At 32.5% G+C, this 20,687-nt stretch overlaps 2 protein-coding genes across 4 annotated transcripts; one reads left to right on the top strand and one right to left on the bottom strand.

Annotated features, from left to right (window-relative positions):
* Nucleotides 1-910: 910 nt before the first annotated feature.
* On the bottom strand, nucleotides 911-20,382 carry LOC108972465. 3 transcript variants are annotated; one of them, XR_001993636.1, is made up of 5 exons: nucleotides 20,044-20,382; nucleotides 18,888-19,678; nucleotides 18,348-18,815; nucleotides 2,034-2,507; nucleotides 911-1,946 (listed from the first exon to the last, which is right to left on the bottom strand). XR_001993636.1 is itself a non-coding variant. In XM_018939065.1 (4 exons), the coding sequence occupies exons 2-3, from the start codon at nucleotides 19,622-19,624 to the stop codon at nucleotides 18,395-18,397; spliced, it is 1,158 nt and encodes a 385-aa protein (XP_018794610.1). In that variant the 5' UTR covers nucleotides 19,625-19,678; nucleotides 20,044-20,382; the 3' UTR covers nucleotides 911-2,507; nucleotides 18,348-18,394. The 3 variants fall into 3 exon arrangements, 2 of the variants coding, with proteins under 2 accessions (XP_018794610.1, XP_018794609.1); XM_018939065.1 differs by having other exon boundaries at nucleotides 911-2,507; XM_018939064.1 differs by lacking the exons at nucleotides 911-1,946; nucleotides 2,034-2,507 and having other exon boundaries at nucleotides 18,037-18,815.
* Nucleotides 5,259-14,448, top strand: LOC108972466 (protein NPC2 homolog). The gene is made up of 4 exons (XM_018939066.1): nucleotides 5,259-5,502; nucleotides 10,170-10,283; nucleotides 12,009-12,184; nucleotides 14,225-14,448. The coding sequence occupies exons 1-4, from the start codon at nucleotides 5,421-5,423 to the stop codon at nucleotides 14,306-14,308; spliced, it is 456 nt and encodes a 151-aa protein (XP_018794611.1). The 5' UTR covers nucleotides 5,259-5,420; the 3' UTR covers nucleotides 14,309-14,448.
* Nucleotides 20,383-20,687: the final 305 nt, after the last annotated feature.

The raw sequence follows: 20,687 nt of genomic DNA on the forward strand, positions 1-20,687 counted from the left end.
GTTATTTTATTAATTTCATTTCCCTTTGTTATATAGACATAAATGTCCAACTAAATTAAATTAAATTCTCGGGTATTCGCGTGCAGTGAGCGCGGTCTTCTTTTGTTGTAAATTACAGTACATGAATCCAGTGTGTAATTTAAGCCATGAAGCCACAAATACATATATATATATATAATTTAAATAAATGTGTATGAACGTTTAATAATGATTCATTCAAAGAAACGGCTTCCATGTACACATCCGCATGCATTTCGGACGATTAACAATTGTAAGCAAAATATATGCGCAAGTGTGTATACATGTGTGAGTTTGTGTGCGTATACTACAAGGGGACATTGAAAAATCTGGACTCATGCGATAATGATATCACCATAAACACTCTTGATGAGCATGAGTGAATGAAGCACACATATTTGTCTGCATGTATGTACATAAGCACATTAATTTGAATAGCAGACCACACGAGAATATCGCGCTAAAAGTTGTTTTGATAAAATAGTAATTTTTCCTTTTGTATTTTTAATAAAAACATAAGTACAAATTTTTTTTTTTTTGGTAATATAGAAAATATGAATATGTATAATTCGCACTATTTGCCAAAAAATTTCTTATCAAATAAGTTATATTATATACATATGTATGTATGTGTACGTATATGTATATTTTTTAATTGTCAAAAAAACAATTATTGTTATTGTAATATATACATACATACGTATGTATATAGTATAATCAAATGTTTACCTATGTCCGGCCAGTTCACTTATAGCACATGCAGATAATTTATAAATATATCTAGGGGACAAACTTCGTGGCAAACTTAATATACTATACTCTGTTCAGGGTATAAAACTCATTTTTCACCAGACCCGGTTAATAAAAACATTTTTTAAAATTATAAATATGTATGTATTTATTTGGTATTGGTTTGCGGGCGACTATCGAATATACGATCCACTGAAATCTAATAATAAATACATATTTATGTATGTATGTAGGTACATATATAACATCAATCGGTGAGTATCATTTTAGCTAGTTATTCTTACTGTTGGCGATGATATTGAATAGCTACAATACTTCTTTTAGAATAGGAAACATTACGGCAAGTTATACACAACTGTTCCTCCCAGCAAAAGGGTGAGGTCGTCAGAATAGCTTGCAGAGTAGAGCAATATTGGCACACTGCTGCCGGAATTATCATTATTCTGTGAGTAGGAATGACATTGGCAGAGCTTTTTTTTTTTTTTTTTTTTTTGAATATAGTGACGGACTCACTGGCTCTTAAAGACTCTTTGATACGAAGCAAACTTGAGTTCAGCAGGTGCAAAAGAAGTACCTTAATGCTGCCTCCCCAATATTTCAGTTTTGACTTAAAATCTTGCTGAAACTATATTCGTTGATGAAAAGAATTCATTCTCGGACTTAATCCAAACGAAATTAGATTTAAATAGAACCAAAGATCTTCATCCATCAATTTACATAGTACCTTGGGTAGAGGCTAAAGTGGTGCAGTCCCACTATTTGATTATAAAAATATTTATGATTTATATATATTGTTTATTCGATTCTCCACACGCTAAGTGTTGGCAGATCCAATAAAGTCCATATTTTGATATTTTTATCAGCTGTGTTAGTCTTTAAGTTTAGACATATCGAAGGCTGACATTATTTTATTTGATTTGTTAGTTTTTGCGATTTATATCAGTTGTCTGCCCTCTAAGCTTTTAGAAATCGACTGTTCGTTCCGACGACTGCTGTATGAGATATACCACGACATTGAATACCACGGCTACGCTGGCTAGGTCATGTCTTCAGAATGGATGGAAACACTTCAATACCCCTCGATGGAAGCAGCGGAAGAGAAACCAGGTGGACCTGACTATACTTGGAATCTCCTATTGGCGCCAAACAGCGAAAACGAAGTCGGTGAAGTACGGTATCTACGCCAATAAAAAAAGAAGCTTTTATAAATTCCACTTCCGGATTTTGTTTAAATTTGGTCTTAAATAGAGTAAACGACAACGTACGGTGGGTTTAACGTGGGTAATGGACGCACTAACCAACTTGGTAGGGTTCGAGACCTATCTAAAACGTCCGCTGTACTTTGGGTCCGGCAAGCGATTGCAATGCAACTCCATATTCAACTGACAAAATGTCAAATCTCCCGCACTTGGATTTTAATCAGAACCATCACGATACTCCTCGATGGGCCAGTATGCATGTGCAGGTTGGAGCGAACTCTAAGCGCTCCGACTCCGATCTGGTAGCCGAAACTACTACCAGTTGAGCTTCCATACTGCTCTGGACTGGTGACCAGTTGCTTTTCGGGACTCGGATTTATAGCCGTACAAGAACTGTCAATGCAATGCTATTCTTCAAACTATTTGACAATTGAATCTGGCGCTAAGATATCAGTAGCCGTTTAGCTGCAATCGCGTGCATTCCTCGTAAATCATGTATGTACTTCTGTTTATGTTTAATCGATACTGCAACTACTGTGTCTACAATAAATAAATAAATGTACTTATAGTGACAGTATAAAATTATGATTGCAAAATTTGTTATTGTGGGGAAAATTTTTTTGTAAATAATGGGAATACAACTTATGTTGCTAAATACATTTTACACATACATACTATATATCGTATGTACATATGTATGTATTTACATATGTATCAATTGCAAGAGGTTCATAAGCTCACGTTCTGGCGTTAAATTTCAAGCTTAATCACTTTCACTTTTATATTCATACATATGTGACTTAAGAAGGAGTAATAAAAAAATAAATATATAACCACTCATAGTTACATACACAAAAACAATACAATACAATGCGCATTATACTCGTAACACTCTAAAAGAAGCGTCGGGAACCCTATAAAATATGTATATAAATACGCGAACTACTTCCAGAGGTTTTGAAATATCAATCTGAACGTTCTTTTTTCCAGAGGAAGCTGCTCATTTGTAGCAACCGCCGTTATACCGATAAAAATCAAGTTCTCGTATAGAAAACTTTGTTATTTGTCAAGCATAGAAGCAGTCGTGATTTTGACAGCTAACTAGTGGAGGCTATGTTTTTTTAACGACTCGTGTCAGTTTTTGTCAGTGTGCCATTTCATCAAGTCAAGTTTCACTTTGGTAAAACGTTTGGAAATTGTCCAAAATTATTGGGCGAATTCATGTTTTCGAACAGAATGTTAAAAAAAACATTCATAGACTTTTTTCGGAATGTGATGAAATCGATCTCTATTTCCAACAACACCCTGCGCCGCCTGATGTTTCATGTCTTTGTCGACCCATTAGTTTTTAGAAATGACCTGCAACGTTTGAAAAGCTCGACGACAACATTCAACGCGCTATAGCCGAAATGCTGAATACATTTGACGAAATTTTAGGGTTTTATTTAATTTTAACATCTAGTCGTTCTTGTTGGTAGACCCTGTAGGTTCGCCTCAAAATTCTGCAGAAACTGAGGAGCATCTCTTTTAAGCAATTTGAAATTCAGACGATATTATTGAAGATATGATTTCAAGCTCGGAGACAATTGCTCCAGATCCAGGAGTTTTCAGAGGGACCACTAAGCCCAAAACGGACATTATTCAAAGTTCCGTTAGTAACTGTAAATCGATACCAAACCCTTTATTAGTTTGCTTAAGGATATCATCGGATTCGAAAGAGCTTGCTGGTAAGCAAAGGTCTAACAAAAATTCATCTGACTCGCTTCGCGTTTAGTAAAAAAACCGATAACAATCTAGTAAAGAAAATTAAACAAAGAAACCGCGGACTTACACTTGTATTATGCAATAAACAACAAAATGTAAGCAGCAAAAAGCAGTCACTGACGACAGTCTTGTAAACACATCTGCTCTTTCGAGTATTTACAAAGAAAATAGCATGTTTTATTAAATTAAAGAATACTCACAAGACGGTAAGACAAGCTTTAACTAATGCCAATAGTATCACTGAGAAATAGAACATGCGCCTACGTAAATTGGAATATTCACTTAACTGATCCAATTGAGTTGCCATAAATAATAAGTACAGATCTAAATGTGTATAGATATATACATAAGTTTACCCAGCATCAAAAATTGGTATAGGTAAAGTGTGAATTATACCAGTTTATTCAATACATTATTCTAGTTTGATTTACTATTTTGTAAGTTTAGGCAAATTGAAGAATGTCTTTATTTCTACGCCATCAGGACAGTATTTGGAACTTATTAATCGAAGAGAGCCTGTATTTCGATGAGATTATATTAAGGTTTGTGGTTTATACCAGTTATAAGTTTGTTTCTTCGCTCTCTAAGTTTAGACCAGTCGAATTTAGCCTTTATTTGTATGTGATTATATGCTTATTATTGGTTTATGCCAGTTTCTTTAAGTTTGATTTTTCACTCTCTAAGTTTAGACAAGTCGAAGTTGGCCTTTATTTGTATGTGATCATGTACTTGTTATGGATTTAAATCAGTTTTTTTAATTAGTTCGGTTTAAATTTTAGAAATTTTTATGATAGTTTTTTAGACTTATACCACTTTTAAGGCTTTGATGAATCGAAGAAACGTCTATTAATGCAGTATTTGTGATTTATAACAGTTGCGCGGGATCTGTCCTGATTAATTGAATTATTCCAGTATTTCTGATTTATACCAGTTATTTTTGTTCGATTAACTGTTCTCATATTTATGGAAAATTGAAGAAATTCTCCTAGTTCAATAGTCTTTGGAAGATTCGAAGAAAGCGTCTGCTTTGATTTAATTTTCCACTCTCCTAGCAATAGTTTAGAATACGGTAGCTCTCGTTTTGTTCATATATATATTCATATACATACATACATACACGCCAAAGTCATTTGATTTTCATTTCCTTTCTAACTACGCCATTTAATTAACTATTAGTGAAGTCTTTAAGGTTACATGAATATAATAACTACTTTGGTACTAGTTTCAAAGATTTGAATTCTGAGCTACCCGTGATACATTACACATACATATACATATGTACATATGTATATATTTATATACAAATTTCTATATACGATATATGTATTATAAAAATATATGTATACATATTATGTACATAAACAAGCCCACAAACAATGACATTATAGTGCACTATCGCACGAAAAGTCAACTGCAAAGACCCTCCATATCGCTCGAGCTTTATCATTTCTGTTACTCATTGCCGACGATTGCTGCTTGTTCTTGGTTTGACTAACGAGCCTGCTGCGCTAATATTTTGCATTTTCATACAACAAAATTCAGTAGATATTTAGCGGCGCTAGCGAACGGTTCATATTTGACGATAATTTAATAAAAAAAATAAAAGTGAAACTGTAAAAAATATTAAAAAGCGAGAGTTTTGCTCCTATTTACATATAAATCAGAAGCAAAAATTGATTAAAAATCATAATGCAGCAGAATTTCGTATTTTTACTCTTCGCCATCACAGTTTGTTCGAGCGTCGCTTATGGACTACAATTCACTGATTGCGGTAAATATTGTTTAAGCAGAAATATAAAATGCAAAAATTAGTTTAAAAAATTTTGAGCATTAAATAATTGTATTAAAAGTATTTTCAAAACATGTGAAACGTATATGAAAGAAACTCAACAAAACAAGTACACTTAATTAATGTTATAAATATGCTTAAATACCGTTACAATATTTTTTACGTGAGGTGCCGTGCATAAGGAATGCACGCTTTCTGCAAAAAAAAAAACCATGATACATATGTACATACATATATGTATGTACACCGCAGAACAGAAAAATAATTCTGCAAAATCAATAAACTGGTTGGACCAATTTAAACTGGCACAAAAACATATTAGAGCGGATCATGCTTTAACACTGCAACTAATTTTTTATTTTTGAAATTTCAAATACAAATTTTGACAATTTAATTAAATTTTTTTTTAAACAAAGCATTGAAATATAATTTTTTTATGTTTTAAATGTTATATAAATTTGTGCAATGCATTTTTTTTAATTTGAAAAATAATTAAATTTACCATATCATTTAAAATTTTTTTGCAACCAAAATCTTGAAATTTTAAATAATTTTGTTTTAAATTAAATAAAAAAATACAGTGTTATTATAATTTTTCTTTTTAACAAAGCTTTGAAATATAAAATCATTTTATATTAAATGTTAAATATTTTTCTTTTGTGCTAAATTTGAGCGTCCTACAATTTTATTTAACTTAAGTTTTTTATATTCAAAATCTTTAAAATTGAAACCGTTTTGTTTTAATTTTTAAATAAAATTTTTGCAATGTTGTCTTTCTATTTTTTTACAAACAGAAACTTGAAATATGATATAATTTTATTTTAGATTTCAAATAAACAATGTAACAAATTCATTATGTTTTGCAAACAAAAACTTTTAAAAGCTCAGCACCATTTTTTGCATTTTCTAGAATTGTTTATTAAATTTTATTTATATACTTTTAGATAAATTTTTTCATATAATATGAAAATTAATTAATACTAACAAATAATAATAAATGATCGAAACTTTTTGAAGAAAATTGTGGCTAATTATATGGTCAACGGTGTTTGTGATTTTCAATTTGTAGCATATACATATGTATATATTTTCTAACATACAATGTATATTATATTTTCACAAAAAATTTAATTATAACCATCAAAGTTTATTACTAAATGTTCGAAAAGTATATCAATTAATTTGGCCAGGAGTGTAAATAGTTTTTGACCAGCATGAACTACATTTTCATAAAAAAAATTATTGAAATCAACGAATAATACTAATGGTCGAATTTCAAAAAAATCATACCTATTTTACTAGCCAAGAATGTCTATGTTTACATAATTTATTAATGGTTACAAAAACTATATAAAATTAAAGTATTTAATTTAAAAAAAAAGGAAAAATAAAAAAAATTAGATTACATAAAAAATAATAGAAATTAAAAAAATATACAAAATTATAAAAAAAAATTATATTCAAATTATAAAAAAATAATTATATAAATACAAAAAAAAATTACATCTTCATTTAATTTTTGACAATTTTTTCTTTATGAAATAATTATTTCTATATCATCATTTCATTTGTATTTGATAATACGTTTCAGTTGCGTTAAATGTGTCATGCAATTCTCTTTCACACGATTGCTGATAAGGAGACAGTTGACAATTGAGACACGATTTAAACCTTTGTCTTGAATGCGACTTTTGTTTCGAAAATACTTAATAGGTTAGATTAGCTTATCTTTAACTCTTAATGAATTTATGTTTTGCGCACAAAGAGAACAAGGGTGCTTTGAAGTTTCAAATGGTTGTCAGACTAATTGCTTATAGAATAATTAGACATTTTATATCTTCTTTATTTAAAAAAAAAGGATCACAAGTTAGATATCAAAATTACCATTTGTATAAATGCATTACTATGAGCAAAAAATAGTAAGACTTTGCTCATAATTTTACAATTCTTAATTTATTCTTCAAAATCTTTGTCGTCCGCCTCAAAGCATATTTTTCATTACAATACGTCTAGAAACATTAAAACAACACATTTCAAAGTTTTTATTATTGTTGTAAGCACTTCACATGGTGGTCCGTGCATAAAAAAATGTAATCATAGATATAAAGATAGCTTTACAGTGACATAAAAGGGGTTCTCTAAAAAAATTTAAATAATGAACTGGCTTTTTACTTGTTTTCTTTATTAAGTAAAACTTTTTTAGGAAAGAAATGCAATAACAATTAATATTCGTAGTTTAATTGACTATTTAAATTCTATTTAAGTTTAAAATGATTCACACACTTAGCTTTTTTTGTACATTTCTTTGCATTCACCCCCGTTCAAGGAAAGTATAACTTAATTGAACAATTAATAAAAATGTAAATTCTGAGCCCACAATGGCAGGTTACACCACACACATACGACTAAGAACGAAAAATAGTAAGATTTTGTTCATAATTTTCTTAATTTATTCCTCAAAATCTAGTACGTAAGTAGAAATATCTGGATAAAAATGTCATTTATTGTGGACATTTTTATTATTAACTATACAGTTAAATTGAATCAACAATAACTCATTTAAAACAAAATCAAAATTTTTAAAATTTAAATTCTTTTTTAGTTTTTTCTACTTGTTAATAGTCATCGAAAGATTTAGTTGATTCTGATTCTGATTTATGATTACTAATCTCTTAATAAAATATAATCTCTATGTGTTTTTTTTTTTTTTTTTGTTACTGAAAACTCAATTATCAAAATATTTTTGCGTTAAGAAATTCGAATATTTTTCGAACTGTTATATACAAACATACATATGTACATTTGTTTACATTACAGGATAATAAAATACAGGGTTTGAGTCGATTTAAAAAATTTATTGAACCAATCTTTACCATTCTTTAAAAGCTTTCAAAATAGCCTTCTTCTGCGTCGATGCAGCGCTACCAGCGCATTTTTCAAGCATTGAAGGCGTCACGGAAGGCATTCTCCGAAATAGCCTTGAGAGCCGAGGAACATGCTGCTTCCGTCTCAAAATGCTCGGAAGATTGCCTCTGTCTCCTCTCTACATCCTTTAAGGCTAGACTCCGATACCTCTCCCACAAAATGTCAGCAATGTCAGTTTTCTGTCGATCATCTGATCAGTTTGTACAGACAACTCAGTTCGCAGTAGCTTGTTTACTCAGCTTTCGAAGTTTTTCTGTGATTGGATCCGTTTCTATATGTCTTGTCGATACCTCTTTTCTTTACTGGAGTGGTTCACTAACTCATTTCACTTAATATTGCTATCCGTAAGCACTCATATGAGATGGATAAGATCATGTACTGATAGTCTGATTCTTTCCATGCACTCAAGGAGATTAAAATTGATCTATAAATTATGATAGTTGCGCTGTAGATTTACTGCCGTACACCGACTATCATCAAACACCTCGGCTTCAGAGATGTCTGAAAACTTCGCCATGGAGACAGAGAGTTCTTCTTTATAGAGGCTGTGATGTACTAGTCCTGCATTAACAGCTTCCGCTGTTTTCGCACCGTCCTTAAATTTGTGTCTTACAGAAATCTTAACTCAAAGTGAAACTTTCAAATCAATTTCGCTGCCTAGTACTTCTTAATCTGAATTAAAAAATGTTCGATTGGCAGAGACAGAGGACTATTCAGTTGATTTTCCCACTATCATTCTCATGCGGTGTGTGAAAGCGGTTTGATCCGAAAAGCGACAGGAGCTCAAGAATCACCTCCAACGCAGTAATCGGACACATATTAAACATGTCCGAAGGAATGTTGAGATTAAAGACCTCGAACGAAAAAGAATTTTTATGGTAACCGTAACCTTAAGGGACCTTGGCAATGGTAATGCTTAAGGTATATTCTTGCCATGAAAACAACAGTAAAAGAGCTTTCACTTGTCGGGCAAAGATCAAATAACAAATGGCAGCTTGCATTTACGTATCTGTATAATCAGTTGGTGACATACAAGTGGTATATAATCTATAATATATAGTATAATATCTATATATATATATATCTTGTAGAAGTATAAATTTGTACCTATGTATATTCAAGCCAATTTCTCCTGTTCTGTTTTCCACATATCAAAGATCGTAATTTATATGATCATCGCCAGATAACTCAATTTGTCAATTGAGTTTATTCAATTTGTTGCGAGTACAAATACTTTTACGATTTTCATTACATGAATGAATTCTCTCGTGCTTTGTCACATTTCCACGTCTTTCATGATACGATTTTCATTCATAATACGAGTCGTTTGGTCTAAATGGGTTTAATTAAATTAAATTAGGTTATACTTGTACATATGTAAGAGACTAGCTGAAATATATAAGAAGGCTGGTACAGTGATGCGTGTTTGCGAAATATAATTAAAATATATAATACCTCTCTGAAGCTAACGCTTCAACTTTGGGGTGGGTTTATGCCAGCTTTCGAGCTGCGAAGTGACGTCACAAGCTGAAAAGCTCCAAAGGAAACATACCCATGTTAGACGGGAGTATCGGAAGCGAAAAACCAGACGGATTCAAGTGTCTAAGGCCAACCATTTTTATTTCTTTCGCTCTGTATTAATACTATGTTATGTTTATATTAGTTTCTGTTTCTAAGAATTATTAATAAATTTAATGAAATACAAAATTTTGTTGCCATTTCAGGTTCAAAAACTGGCAGTTTTACCAAAGTCATCATATCGGACTGTGATACCACCAAAAATGAATGCATACTCAAACGCAATACAACGGCTTCGATCACGATTAATTTCGCGCTAAGTAAGTTGATATTTTTTAGAAAAATTATTTTCTTAATAAAAGATGTTTTTTTTTTTAATAATTTTAAGCCAATAATTATCTTATTGCAATAATTATCTTATGATATTATTCTTAGACAGTCGTATAAATGCTACGGGTCCTAAATAGGCATAGTATAAGATATTTTTGTTAAAGTGAAAACATGGTTGTGCAACTAATATTCAAATTGCTATGCAAAGGCTATTCCCAGAACATTTAAAAATTGTGAAAATTTACATCCCAGCCCACAATCTGTATAAACAAAATGTTCATTTACATTTTCACCGTCCAATCATCTTCAATTATATTCAGTGTTCGAACAAACCTGAAGAAGCTCTCATAACCTGAAACGTAAATGGGCCACATTTTTAGTGTGTAAGCTAAGAAGTTCCCAGGCTTCTTTCATCCAAAAAAAAATCTTTCTGCTGTTACATACATGCCGAATTCATTATTGCTTCATGCTTTTATAAAATGAGAAAAGATTGCTATCAAATGAATCGTGGCTTCCTGATTCCATAAATCAATATCAATGCTCTAAGCGCCAAATGAGTTTAGAAGGATGGTGCAAAAAGTTATCAATGGGGTGGAAAATGCTTTCCGCATCATTTGAGCTGTCGTCACCGCAACGGTTCTCTTGTTATAATTTATGGCAGCATTACCACATATGACCAATATTACATCACCTGACACACTTCGATAAGCTGCTGCAACTCTGAGGGTTGCGATGCGCAACACTCTATCTTACGCCGATTTCTGCTCCGTGTAGTAAGACGCGGGTGATTGTTCGCATTAAGATGTTGGCCATTAGTTTGCTAAGATAGAAGTACTGGATTCGTACTCAGAAGGTTAATCTGGGGTCCAGTCTTACGCCTAGGTAATCCTTATTCGTTTGCATGCTTATTACGAGAGAAATGTGCCCCGGGCTGTGATTATGTCATCCGCGTAGCCGCTTCTATCTGATTCGTCTCGCATTTCAAGTTTTAGTATTCCACCATTACTAATGTTCCACAGGTCTGGGCTCAAAATTAACCCTTATTAACTCCTAAACTTTTACACACTTATTGTTATTGAAGTGATTTTCCTAAGTTAGACTACTTCTTTTCTGAATATGTCCAATGAATTATATATTATCAAGCTACAATTGACTAGTTGAGAACCGGTATTTGGCATGTTATTGACAAAACAAGACCGGTTTTGTTGGAAAAAGTGGTACAAAATTGAATCGGCAGGACGTATGTACATATGTCCGAAACTGTGCTCAGAAAATATATATGATACACAATTTTCTATTTATTTATGAGTTGGGAGGTTTTTATAGGTATTTAGGAAGATTTTGAGTTACAAAAATACATATGTAAAAAAACTATTTACATAATATAACGAGATCAAATTTTACAACTTTCGTTGAAAGATAAGACTTTATGGCATAGGAAAACAGTATATGCCACCTATGACCTCAACGACTTTTCTATTTCGTAAGAAAAATTTTAAATTATTAAATATACATTACGCGGCTGTTTTAACAGTACTCGTGCAAATCACTATCGCAAGATTGCTTCCGTTTAATTTGCAAAATTTCACTTGTAAAGCCTTGTTTTTAATAGAGGTCACTGATAACAGGGGTTTTTAAACTTTTAATAATAATATATAATATAAGCAATTTTGATTATTATTTGCTTTAAACAGCTTTATTAAATTCGTTTACAGATGAGATTGCATCGAAAATTACAACGGTGGTGCATGGCAAGGTGATGGGCGTCGAGATGCCGTTCCATTTGCAGAATCCCGATGCTTGCGTTGATAGCGGACTTAAATGTCCGCTCGAGAAGGGCGAAACATATGAATATAAAGCCACATTGCCGGTGCTCAAGGCTTATCCCAAGGTTTGTAAAAATACATAAACACATATACATATATATATTGTATAAAGGGTGTGTTTTAGTGAAGTAGACGATTTATTTTAGATAAAAGCGGAAACTTTAAAAAGATTAACAATAATTTTGCGCTGTTAGTGTGAAAACATTATGATATTCTCGTTAGAAAGGGGCTTCGTGCATATGGTCACGGTAACTTCGTCTTATGAAAACTATCCATACAATTTAGGATCAATTTTTCACTATGATCTATCTTATCTCAACAGTAACTCGTTGAATAATGGTTCCTAAATGGTTAGTTGTAACCGATTGATACGCATAGAATATTGACTGTAATTGCCCCAAACAAGAGATCTAATTGTATAATTAAGAGACTCCCAGAAACCATAACTTGCTTCAAAAACCAAAACTTCGTTCACATACAGTGCGAGTTTCACGAATTTTATGACTTGTTGACACCGTTTAAGACTTAGTGAATTGATATTAACTTAGGACACCAAAAAGTCACGAATTATATGATTATACTCTGTAAAGACAAGTTGTGGCAGCAACTCACAGGCATGCGGCTGGCCAAATTGCGTGTGAGTGGCTGCAACCTCCGGCTACATGTGGATTTTTACACTTGGCATTGTAGGCCCAAGAAGCACCCGTTTGACATGAGTATAGCCTCCAATCTAAATTATCGGTTTGCGACATTGAGCCGCTAACTCCTGTCTGTTGGACCTAACCACGCCTCAACAACACTCAGTATCCTGCAATTTATCAGAGATCTGGGCCTATGTAACATGTGTGACAGAGGAGAGTGTACAATATACCCTAAGTCGCTCTGCATGCCTGAATTTATTTCTATTTCATTTTACAGTAAAGTTAACTTTTTCTTATGCGCAATAAAAGTATCAATCAGTAATGTCTTTAGCATGGAAATCACAATAGCATCTAGTTGCTAGAGAGTCTGAAGAATCATGACAATATTGTTCGAGCTCCAAATATGGCAATTTTGCCTATTAATCTGGATATGTACCTTACCACTAAAAATTATTTAACAGCAATAATTTAAAAAAATGTCAAACACATGTGCTTTCTTTGACAGCTGATCTTATATCGAATTCTATAACTCAAAAAAGCACACCCTATATATTCTAAAATAATCAAATAAAATATCTTACTTAAAGCGAATATTATTAGCAAAAAATATGAGAAATTATCTCGAATCCCGGTAAAATTGAAACATAAACTTCTGGGTGTCCAAAGAATCAAAATAAATGTCGTTATAGAATAGGGTCACCTCCTCCACCTGGATCGAAGAAGGAAGTATTTAAAATTCGAAATGTAGTTGTGACATGTAGCTCTTCTGCTAAGACTGGCAATGATAATAAAAGTATGTACTAGTGCTATTAGTACGACTGCTCACACGAAAAGAGGTATTCGGTAAATGAAAAAAAAAAAAAAAATTAATTAGTCACAAAGTTTGTAAGGCCCAGAAGATAATGACGGTATATAAAATCAACATATTATGACGAGCGCAGTCGATCTAGCCATGTCCGTCTGTCTGTATATACGCGAACTAGTTTTTTAGATATCGATGCGAAATTTTGCACGTATTTTTCTTCGCACAAAGCTGGTCATTTGGCGAAACTACCGATATCGAACTACTATAGAACGATAGCGATACAAAGTGAGCGATCAATATCAAGTTTTTTTACGGAGAACTCTATTATTTAAGAAGATACATAACTTCACAAAATTTGACTAAGATTATTGCTTAAGAAAGAACTGCAATCTTCGAAGAAATCAGAAAACTGCAGTACAACTACAGACCAACTTCTTTTATATGACAAGATATCTGCTATCTGCATTGATTAGCCAAAGCAAGGCCCGATTACATTTTTTTTAGAAGCACAAAATTTAGTTCTTGTAATCTTTTTATTTGTGAAGATTGTTATAGCTTCGGTGCAACCGAAGTTAACGTTTTTCATTGTTTTTATGAAAATACTCACATAATACATTTTTAAATTTTCTTTAGAGTAATTTTCTCCATTTAATTTACAGGTAAATGTTCTGGTTAAATGGGAATTGCAGGACCAGAACAGCGAGGACATCATTTGTGTACAAATACCGGCTAAAATACAATAAATATGTATAGCTAAAATATAGTTAAATATGAAAAAACAATAAAAACGTGTCGTTGTTAGGAAACTGTTCATTTGACAAGTTGGAAATCGTAATAAATAAATCATTATAAATTTATATATGTATGAATATACTTGTAACAACGTGAGTGTTTTAATTAAAAAAATAATAATATATAAATATTGATGAAACTTACCTGCTGTGACGCTCCTCAAGGGTTTTTAGCTCGAACTATTATTTTGAGAGTTTTAGCTTTGCTAGATGATTGAGAGCGAATAAAAGCTACCGAAATTCCAATTAAACTCATTTTTTGTAGTTTTTGTTTTGATGGACTACATTTTAGGGCATTGGAGATCATGCATTACCTGCATTAAATACTTTCAGAGCTGGAGCGTTCATGAGTATGTAGCTACTGTATTTTGAGTTGCTGAACTGTCTATTCGAATAATTCGGCGAATGAGAGCGTGATATTTTGTTCAAAGGCCTGAATTGAAGGGGTATTAGCCAAATAGACATTACATATCCCCACAGGAAAAAGTCTAACGGTGTAATATCACACGATCCTTGTGGCCAGTCGAACGGCGCAAAACGTGAAATCATCTGCTCCCCGAAGTATTGTCTCAATAAATCCACCGATTGATGCAATGTGTGGGAAGTAGCGCCGTCTTGTTGAAAGCAAATATCGCCGAAATTACAACGTTGCCATTGACGTTCTCACCGGCATCATTTTTGAAAAAATATGGACCGATTATTTCAACGGCCCACAAGCCACACCAAACCGTTGTGTTTTCTGGATTAATTGCAGCTATTGAGTATCTTCAGGTTGCTCTTCGCCCAAAATCATACCAATTCAGCCAGAAATGGACCTCAGCGCTGAACAAAATTTGGCTCGAAAACGTTGGAGCTTCTTGGAATCTTTCAAGAGCTTATAGAGCCTGAGTTTTTGAGTTATGAATCTGAAATGTTGAACCCATTAATTTTTAACCAAGCAGCTTGCTCATTTGTTGGAATCGCCAACATCGGACCACGATAGCATATAGCTGCCATACAAACTGACTAATCCAAATCAAGTTCTTTAATGGAAAACTTTTTCATTTGGCCATATATTGGGTAGTCGAAAAAGTCTTTTCGTATTTTGTCAATAGATGTCGGGGCAGTCGTATATCACCAGTGCTCACAATCCATAGTATCATACCGTATAGTGTTAGAAAGGTGAGATTTTAAACTTCAGTTGACCAAAAGTTAAAAAAAAAAATTTAATTCGGGGAAGTTGAAGAAAAGTTACAGTTGGTCAAAAATGAGTGAAAATAATGAAGAATTTCGCCATGTTTTCAAAATTTTGTATAAAAAAGGGAGGAAGCCACCAATGAAATTTGTGAGGTTTACGGAGACGATGCTGTATCAGCTCGTATAGCACAACAATGGTTCGCTCGCCGCCGTTCTGGAAATTTCGATTTACACTGATGGCATAATGTCTCTAGCGGAAAAATGGCAAAAAGCTTTCGACCAAAATGGTACATATTTGTTTATTTATTATTATAAATATAAAAAAGTAGAAGTTTGATTAGAATACGAAAATACTTTTTCGACGACCCAATATCTTCACGAAATTTGGCATAATTATTGTCCAAGGCGACGCGAAATAATCTCCGAACATATTGTTCTAATTGGTTCACTATAGCCTACATATATGTAGCTTCTATATGAACTGAACAATCAGGATAACGATCATTTTATATAATGTATGCTGTAAGAAATGTAAATGTGAAGGGTAAGTATTATAGCCTCGGTACAGCCTTTCTTGTTTTAATTTTTTTGTCTGACGAGGGATATCCGTTATAGACAAAAAAAATTCCATTTCTCGTGTTTAATGGCACTTCAGTCCACGACTACTGATTAAACATCATGTACTGAACACATATTACGCGACAGACTGCAAGCGACATCTGTCAAGTATTAAAACATTAAATTACAGTTCACTCTCGTGCTGTCATGTCGTGCCACTCTCTATGTGTTCAGAGCGTCAGTAWTTTGTGGCGATTGGTTTTACATACATACATATGTATACTATATAAAGGATGAGGTTACAAAAATCAGTTATGTTTTAAATAAGATACTACTAGTATCGATAATTTTATACAAATCAAATACGAGTACTGTCACCGGAATCGTCTTGGAGTGTGCTATAGAAATATGAACTCCGGCATTTAGAAGCACAGATTATTTGCGTTGGTTATTATGTTATACTATATATATGTAAGAATAGTTATTTATACATAAATTAACTTTATTTTCTGATATAAATGTTGTAAATTTAGATATACATATGTATATACAAACGTACAAAATATCTGTTAGTGCTATTTGAAATATAAATATAGTAAATATTTAGTATAAATTTCTTATTTTATGTTGTATTTACCAAGATACTATTTTAAATTACCGTTAGATATTAGCGCCATACTTATTATTTGACTTGCATACATACATAGAATAGTGTGTATAGTTTTTTAAATAAATGAATTGAGAAAAATTATTTAAAGCAATCACTAAATAAATTAATTTAAGAATAATATTTAATCGATTTACCGAAAAAAATTCGAGCATTTCTTTTACTAAGAAATCCACATGTACTTATTTATTATATACATAATATGTAGGTAAGATAGCCACTTTATGCTCAAGAAGCACGTATATAACATGGGCCTAGCTTCTTGTGCAAATTGGCGGTTCTGCGACATGGAGCCTGAAACTCCAGAAGACCAACTGATTAACAGTCTGCAGACGCAGACGCAGAATAAAGGCATTTGCACCGAGCTGTATATTGAAATTTATCAATGTGCTGGGGCTAGGTGGATCGTAGTGACTGAGTAGAGAGCACCATAGACTTTTGGACGCGTGCAATCCTCATCCATTTATCTTAAAACGACTCAACTCGTCAAACTGGTCATTTTTATGCATATATACTTCTGACAACAATCCGTTCCCACGACAGTCGGGTCTACGAAAACCGGAACGGACCCGGATTTTTATCCGGCCAAGGACTGTCAATCCGGCAGAATTTCTGCCGTTACAACAACAACTAAGCAATTAATAAAACAGTACTGTGAATAAAACTACATGCAGCCTAGAAGTATGCAACACAATCCAATAAAAATTCCTTTAAAAAACTGATGGAGCCGCTTGCAGAAAAGTATTTTCTTCAGAAAAAGTTGGAAAAATTTTCAAAATATAGAAAATTTAAGGTATTTGTGACATTTTCTTGAATAATAGACATTAAAATAGATTAAATTGTTATATCACTTTGTAAATTTCAAAAAACAATATATTTATTGCTTACATGTATCGAAATTACATATCGTCACCTAAAATACAAAATAACATAACAACATTTTCGAAAATTTACAGTGGTGTGAATGAAACACGAATACGATAATCGAATTTTTTGATGATACGATATTTTGAATTTTAGGTGACGTTATGTACATTTGAAAATATTGTCCGAAAAGTTGATCTGTCGGTGAGAAAAATTGCTTAGAAACGGCTGAAACGTACAACTTGAAAATTTCAAACATTATATAAATGTGAGGTAATGATCAAAACAATACGACTTTCTCTGATAGAAAATTTTAGATTTTAAGCAACTCTGAATTGTAAATTTAAAAACAAAAAAATTAAAAATCAATTTGTCTTTCGATCATTACCAATAATTTAAGCAAAAAAATTGGCTCATCGCAAGACACATTTTTCGGAACTCCTCCTAGAGATTACGAAAAAATGTTGACTTACATTCACTTGCTATTCCTGTAATATTAACTATAACGAAATATTAACATCTACAAGTTTTCTTCTAAGGAAGCACTATAATTTCGAAGTCCAAAATAAGTTTGTTTTGTGAAAGGTTGTATTATTTTTACTTAGTCAAAGATATATTTTGAATATATGTAAATGTAGGAAAGGACTGACTTTATCATTAATTAAATCTAGTTAAACATACTTAAATGTATGAAGTATGCAAAAATGTATATACAAAATTACTAACCTAGGAGCTTAACCGGTTGCCGACATGCGAAAAAAAACTCAGTTCATTTACTCCATAGCATAATCATCGGTACTGTAATTTGCTGATGACGAAGCAGCATTGATTTCATGTTGCACCGATGTTTCATAGTGGTGTCTTTGTTGAATAAATGCGTTTACTGTTTTCAAATTCCTTTCCGCAATTGTTGTTGTTGTCGCATTAAAATTTGTTAACGGATTGAATGAATTGAAAAAGTCTTGTGTAGTATTGCTAGCGTAAAATGACATGCTACCATCATACACGCTCGTTTCCTCATCATCTCCCTTCTTACGTTTCAGTATGGCCGAGTACATTTCACGTGAACAACTCTGGCCGCGTGATTGTGCACGCTGCACCTGTAATATTGGTTCATATTCGTACAGTTGTGTCATATAGAAGCGATCCAGATCAGCCTTTTCATAGTGCTCTTTTAGGCGCGAAAATGCCTTGCTGCAACGAAAAATTTAATTGTGCATGTAATATTTTAATTATGACCAAAAATGTTTAAACACAAAGACTTACCTAAAATTTATATTATGCTTGTACATCAGATATGCCACAACTATCGTCACACACTTTTGTTCACTGCCATTACAATCGATTACCAAGATTGTGCCACCCGCTAGTAAGGCTTTATTTATAAATTTAACAGCGCGATAACAATTCGGCAACACAGTGGTCAAGTAGGATTTTTCGCCAAAATTCAAATCAATCGCTTCAAATTCTTTACCAAATTTGAGTGACGCAGTGGCTGGATGACTAAAGTATTCATATGTATCAAATGCATCAACAGTGGTATTTTCAGTGGATAATTTAAATATTGGTGAAGGATAATACAATTCCTGTATGTGCTTGTCAATTATTATGATATGTGTGAAGCCATGTGAACGTAAATTTTCCTCATTCCAGGCGATAAAATTCTTTGTTAAATATATGCCTGGCATCACACTCTCCACAGCCAAATCGTGCGAAGTAAAAACGGTAGCGGAAACTGTCGCCCTTTGATGCTGCTGTGAAGAGTTCTGTTGCAACTTTTGCGTTACTTCTTCTAGTCTGTTTGATACACTACAACTTTGTTGTTGCTGTTGGGGTAATTGTGGTTGTCGAGGTGACAAAGTATGCTGAATTTGCTGAGCAAAATGTTGCTGCGCTTGCAGAGGTTCACGATGATTTTGTCGTACTTCTAAAGTCATATTCCTGTTTTGACGTTGGCAATATATGTGATCTTCTGAATGTAGTCCTGCGTTGGTGGGCATCATCGCGTCAAAGAGATTATATTCAACCGCGTTAGTTGCAAATCTCCTTGGTAGTCTCTGTGAAAAAAGGAAACTTTTATAAAATATATAACTGTTTTACTCTAAATACAATTTTAAAACTTGTATACACTGAGTAGAGCAATTAAGTTTGCAACAAAATTTGTTTTATTTATCTTTTTCTGCACATTTATTGCGCATAAAAAAGAATGCAGTAATAGTAATACTCAAGGCTCATATTTTACTTGAGAACATCATTACTCCAAAAACAAAATACCGACGCGGTAATTAAATGTCCATTCATAATAACCACTCAATAAAAACATCAATAAAAGTATTTGCCATATTTTCGGGCTTTATGCAAACATTACTTGGTACTGTTTAGATAACAAGTTATAAATACAAAAAACCTTAAGTTTACTAACCTTTTAAACGAACGCTTTCAATTTAGATTTATTTCAGCCTAATTCGTTTGCAGCCAACTTTTCACGCGGTAAAATCGGCGGCAAATGCGCGAAAATACAATTTTGGAGGGTTGGCGTTCCGCTTTGTTGTTGTTGTTCACCTTCGATTTCACTGGTTATTAAAATATTATGTTTGCCATGCTTATATCATGTTTTTTTAGCTAATAATATGCTTTATGCTTCCTTACTGCTTTATTTGCTTATTTATCTTTCTTATAAATTAAAAAATAATAGTATTATGCGGTGAAACTATTTTACAAAATTTTCACACAATTGATAAAATCTTACACGCACAAATCACCACAAATATTAAGCGGAATGTGTGGAATGAAAAATATATGAAGAAGTTCGCACTAAGCATGGTTGCATGGCATAGGCATGTTTTACACTAACGTAATTTTATGATTTTTTGGTTTGAATTTTAATGTTTTGTTATAAAATATTTACTAGCTATATTTCTTATATTTTATTCTAAAAAAATAAATTTATTTTAATTAATAGCTTGTTAAAGTTACGAGTTGATATTGTTTAAATTCATTCAAAAAATTTAACGTTTGTAAATGTAGAATAAATACATATGGTGTTGTTTGTGTTCGATACATGTG

Source organism: Bactrocera latifrons, unplaced genomic scaffold, assembly GCF_001853355.1.
Source record: "Bactrocera latifrons isolate USDA-ARS-PBARC rearing strain unplaced genomic scaffold, ASM185335v1 scaffold_4, whole genome shotgun sequence".
Lineage (NCBI taxonomy): Eukaryota > Metazoa > Arthropoda > Insecta > Diptera > Tephritidae > Bactrocera > Bactrocera latifrons.

Bases quoted from the DNA above. Each gene is read 5' to 3' on its own strand.
- LOC108972465 (XM_018939065.1), bottom strand. From the start codon at position 19,624: ATGATGCCCACCAACGCAGGACTACATTCAGAAGATCACATATATTGC. The intron at 18,816-18,887 runs GTAAGTCTTTGT...TTTTCGTTGCAG, and splicing joins AAGCATAATATAAATTTTAG to CAAGGCATTTTCGCGCCTAA.
- LOC108972466 (XM_018939066.1), top strand. From the start codon at position 5,421: ATGCAGCAGAATTTCGTATTTTTACTCTTCGCCATCACAGTTTGTTCG. The intron at 10,284-12,008 runs GTAAGTTGATAT...ATTCGTTTACAG, and splicing joins CACGATTAATTTCGCGCTAA to ATGAGATTGCATCGAAAATT. The intron at 12,185-14,224 runs GTTTGTAAAAAT...TTTAATTTACAG, and splicing joins TGCTCAAGGCTTATCCCAAG to GTAAATGTTCTGGTTAAATG.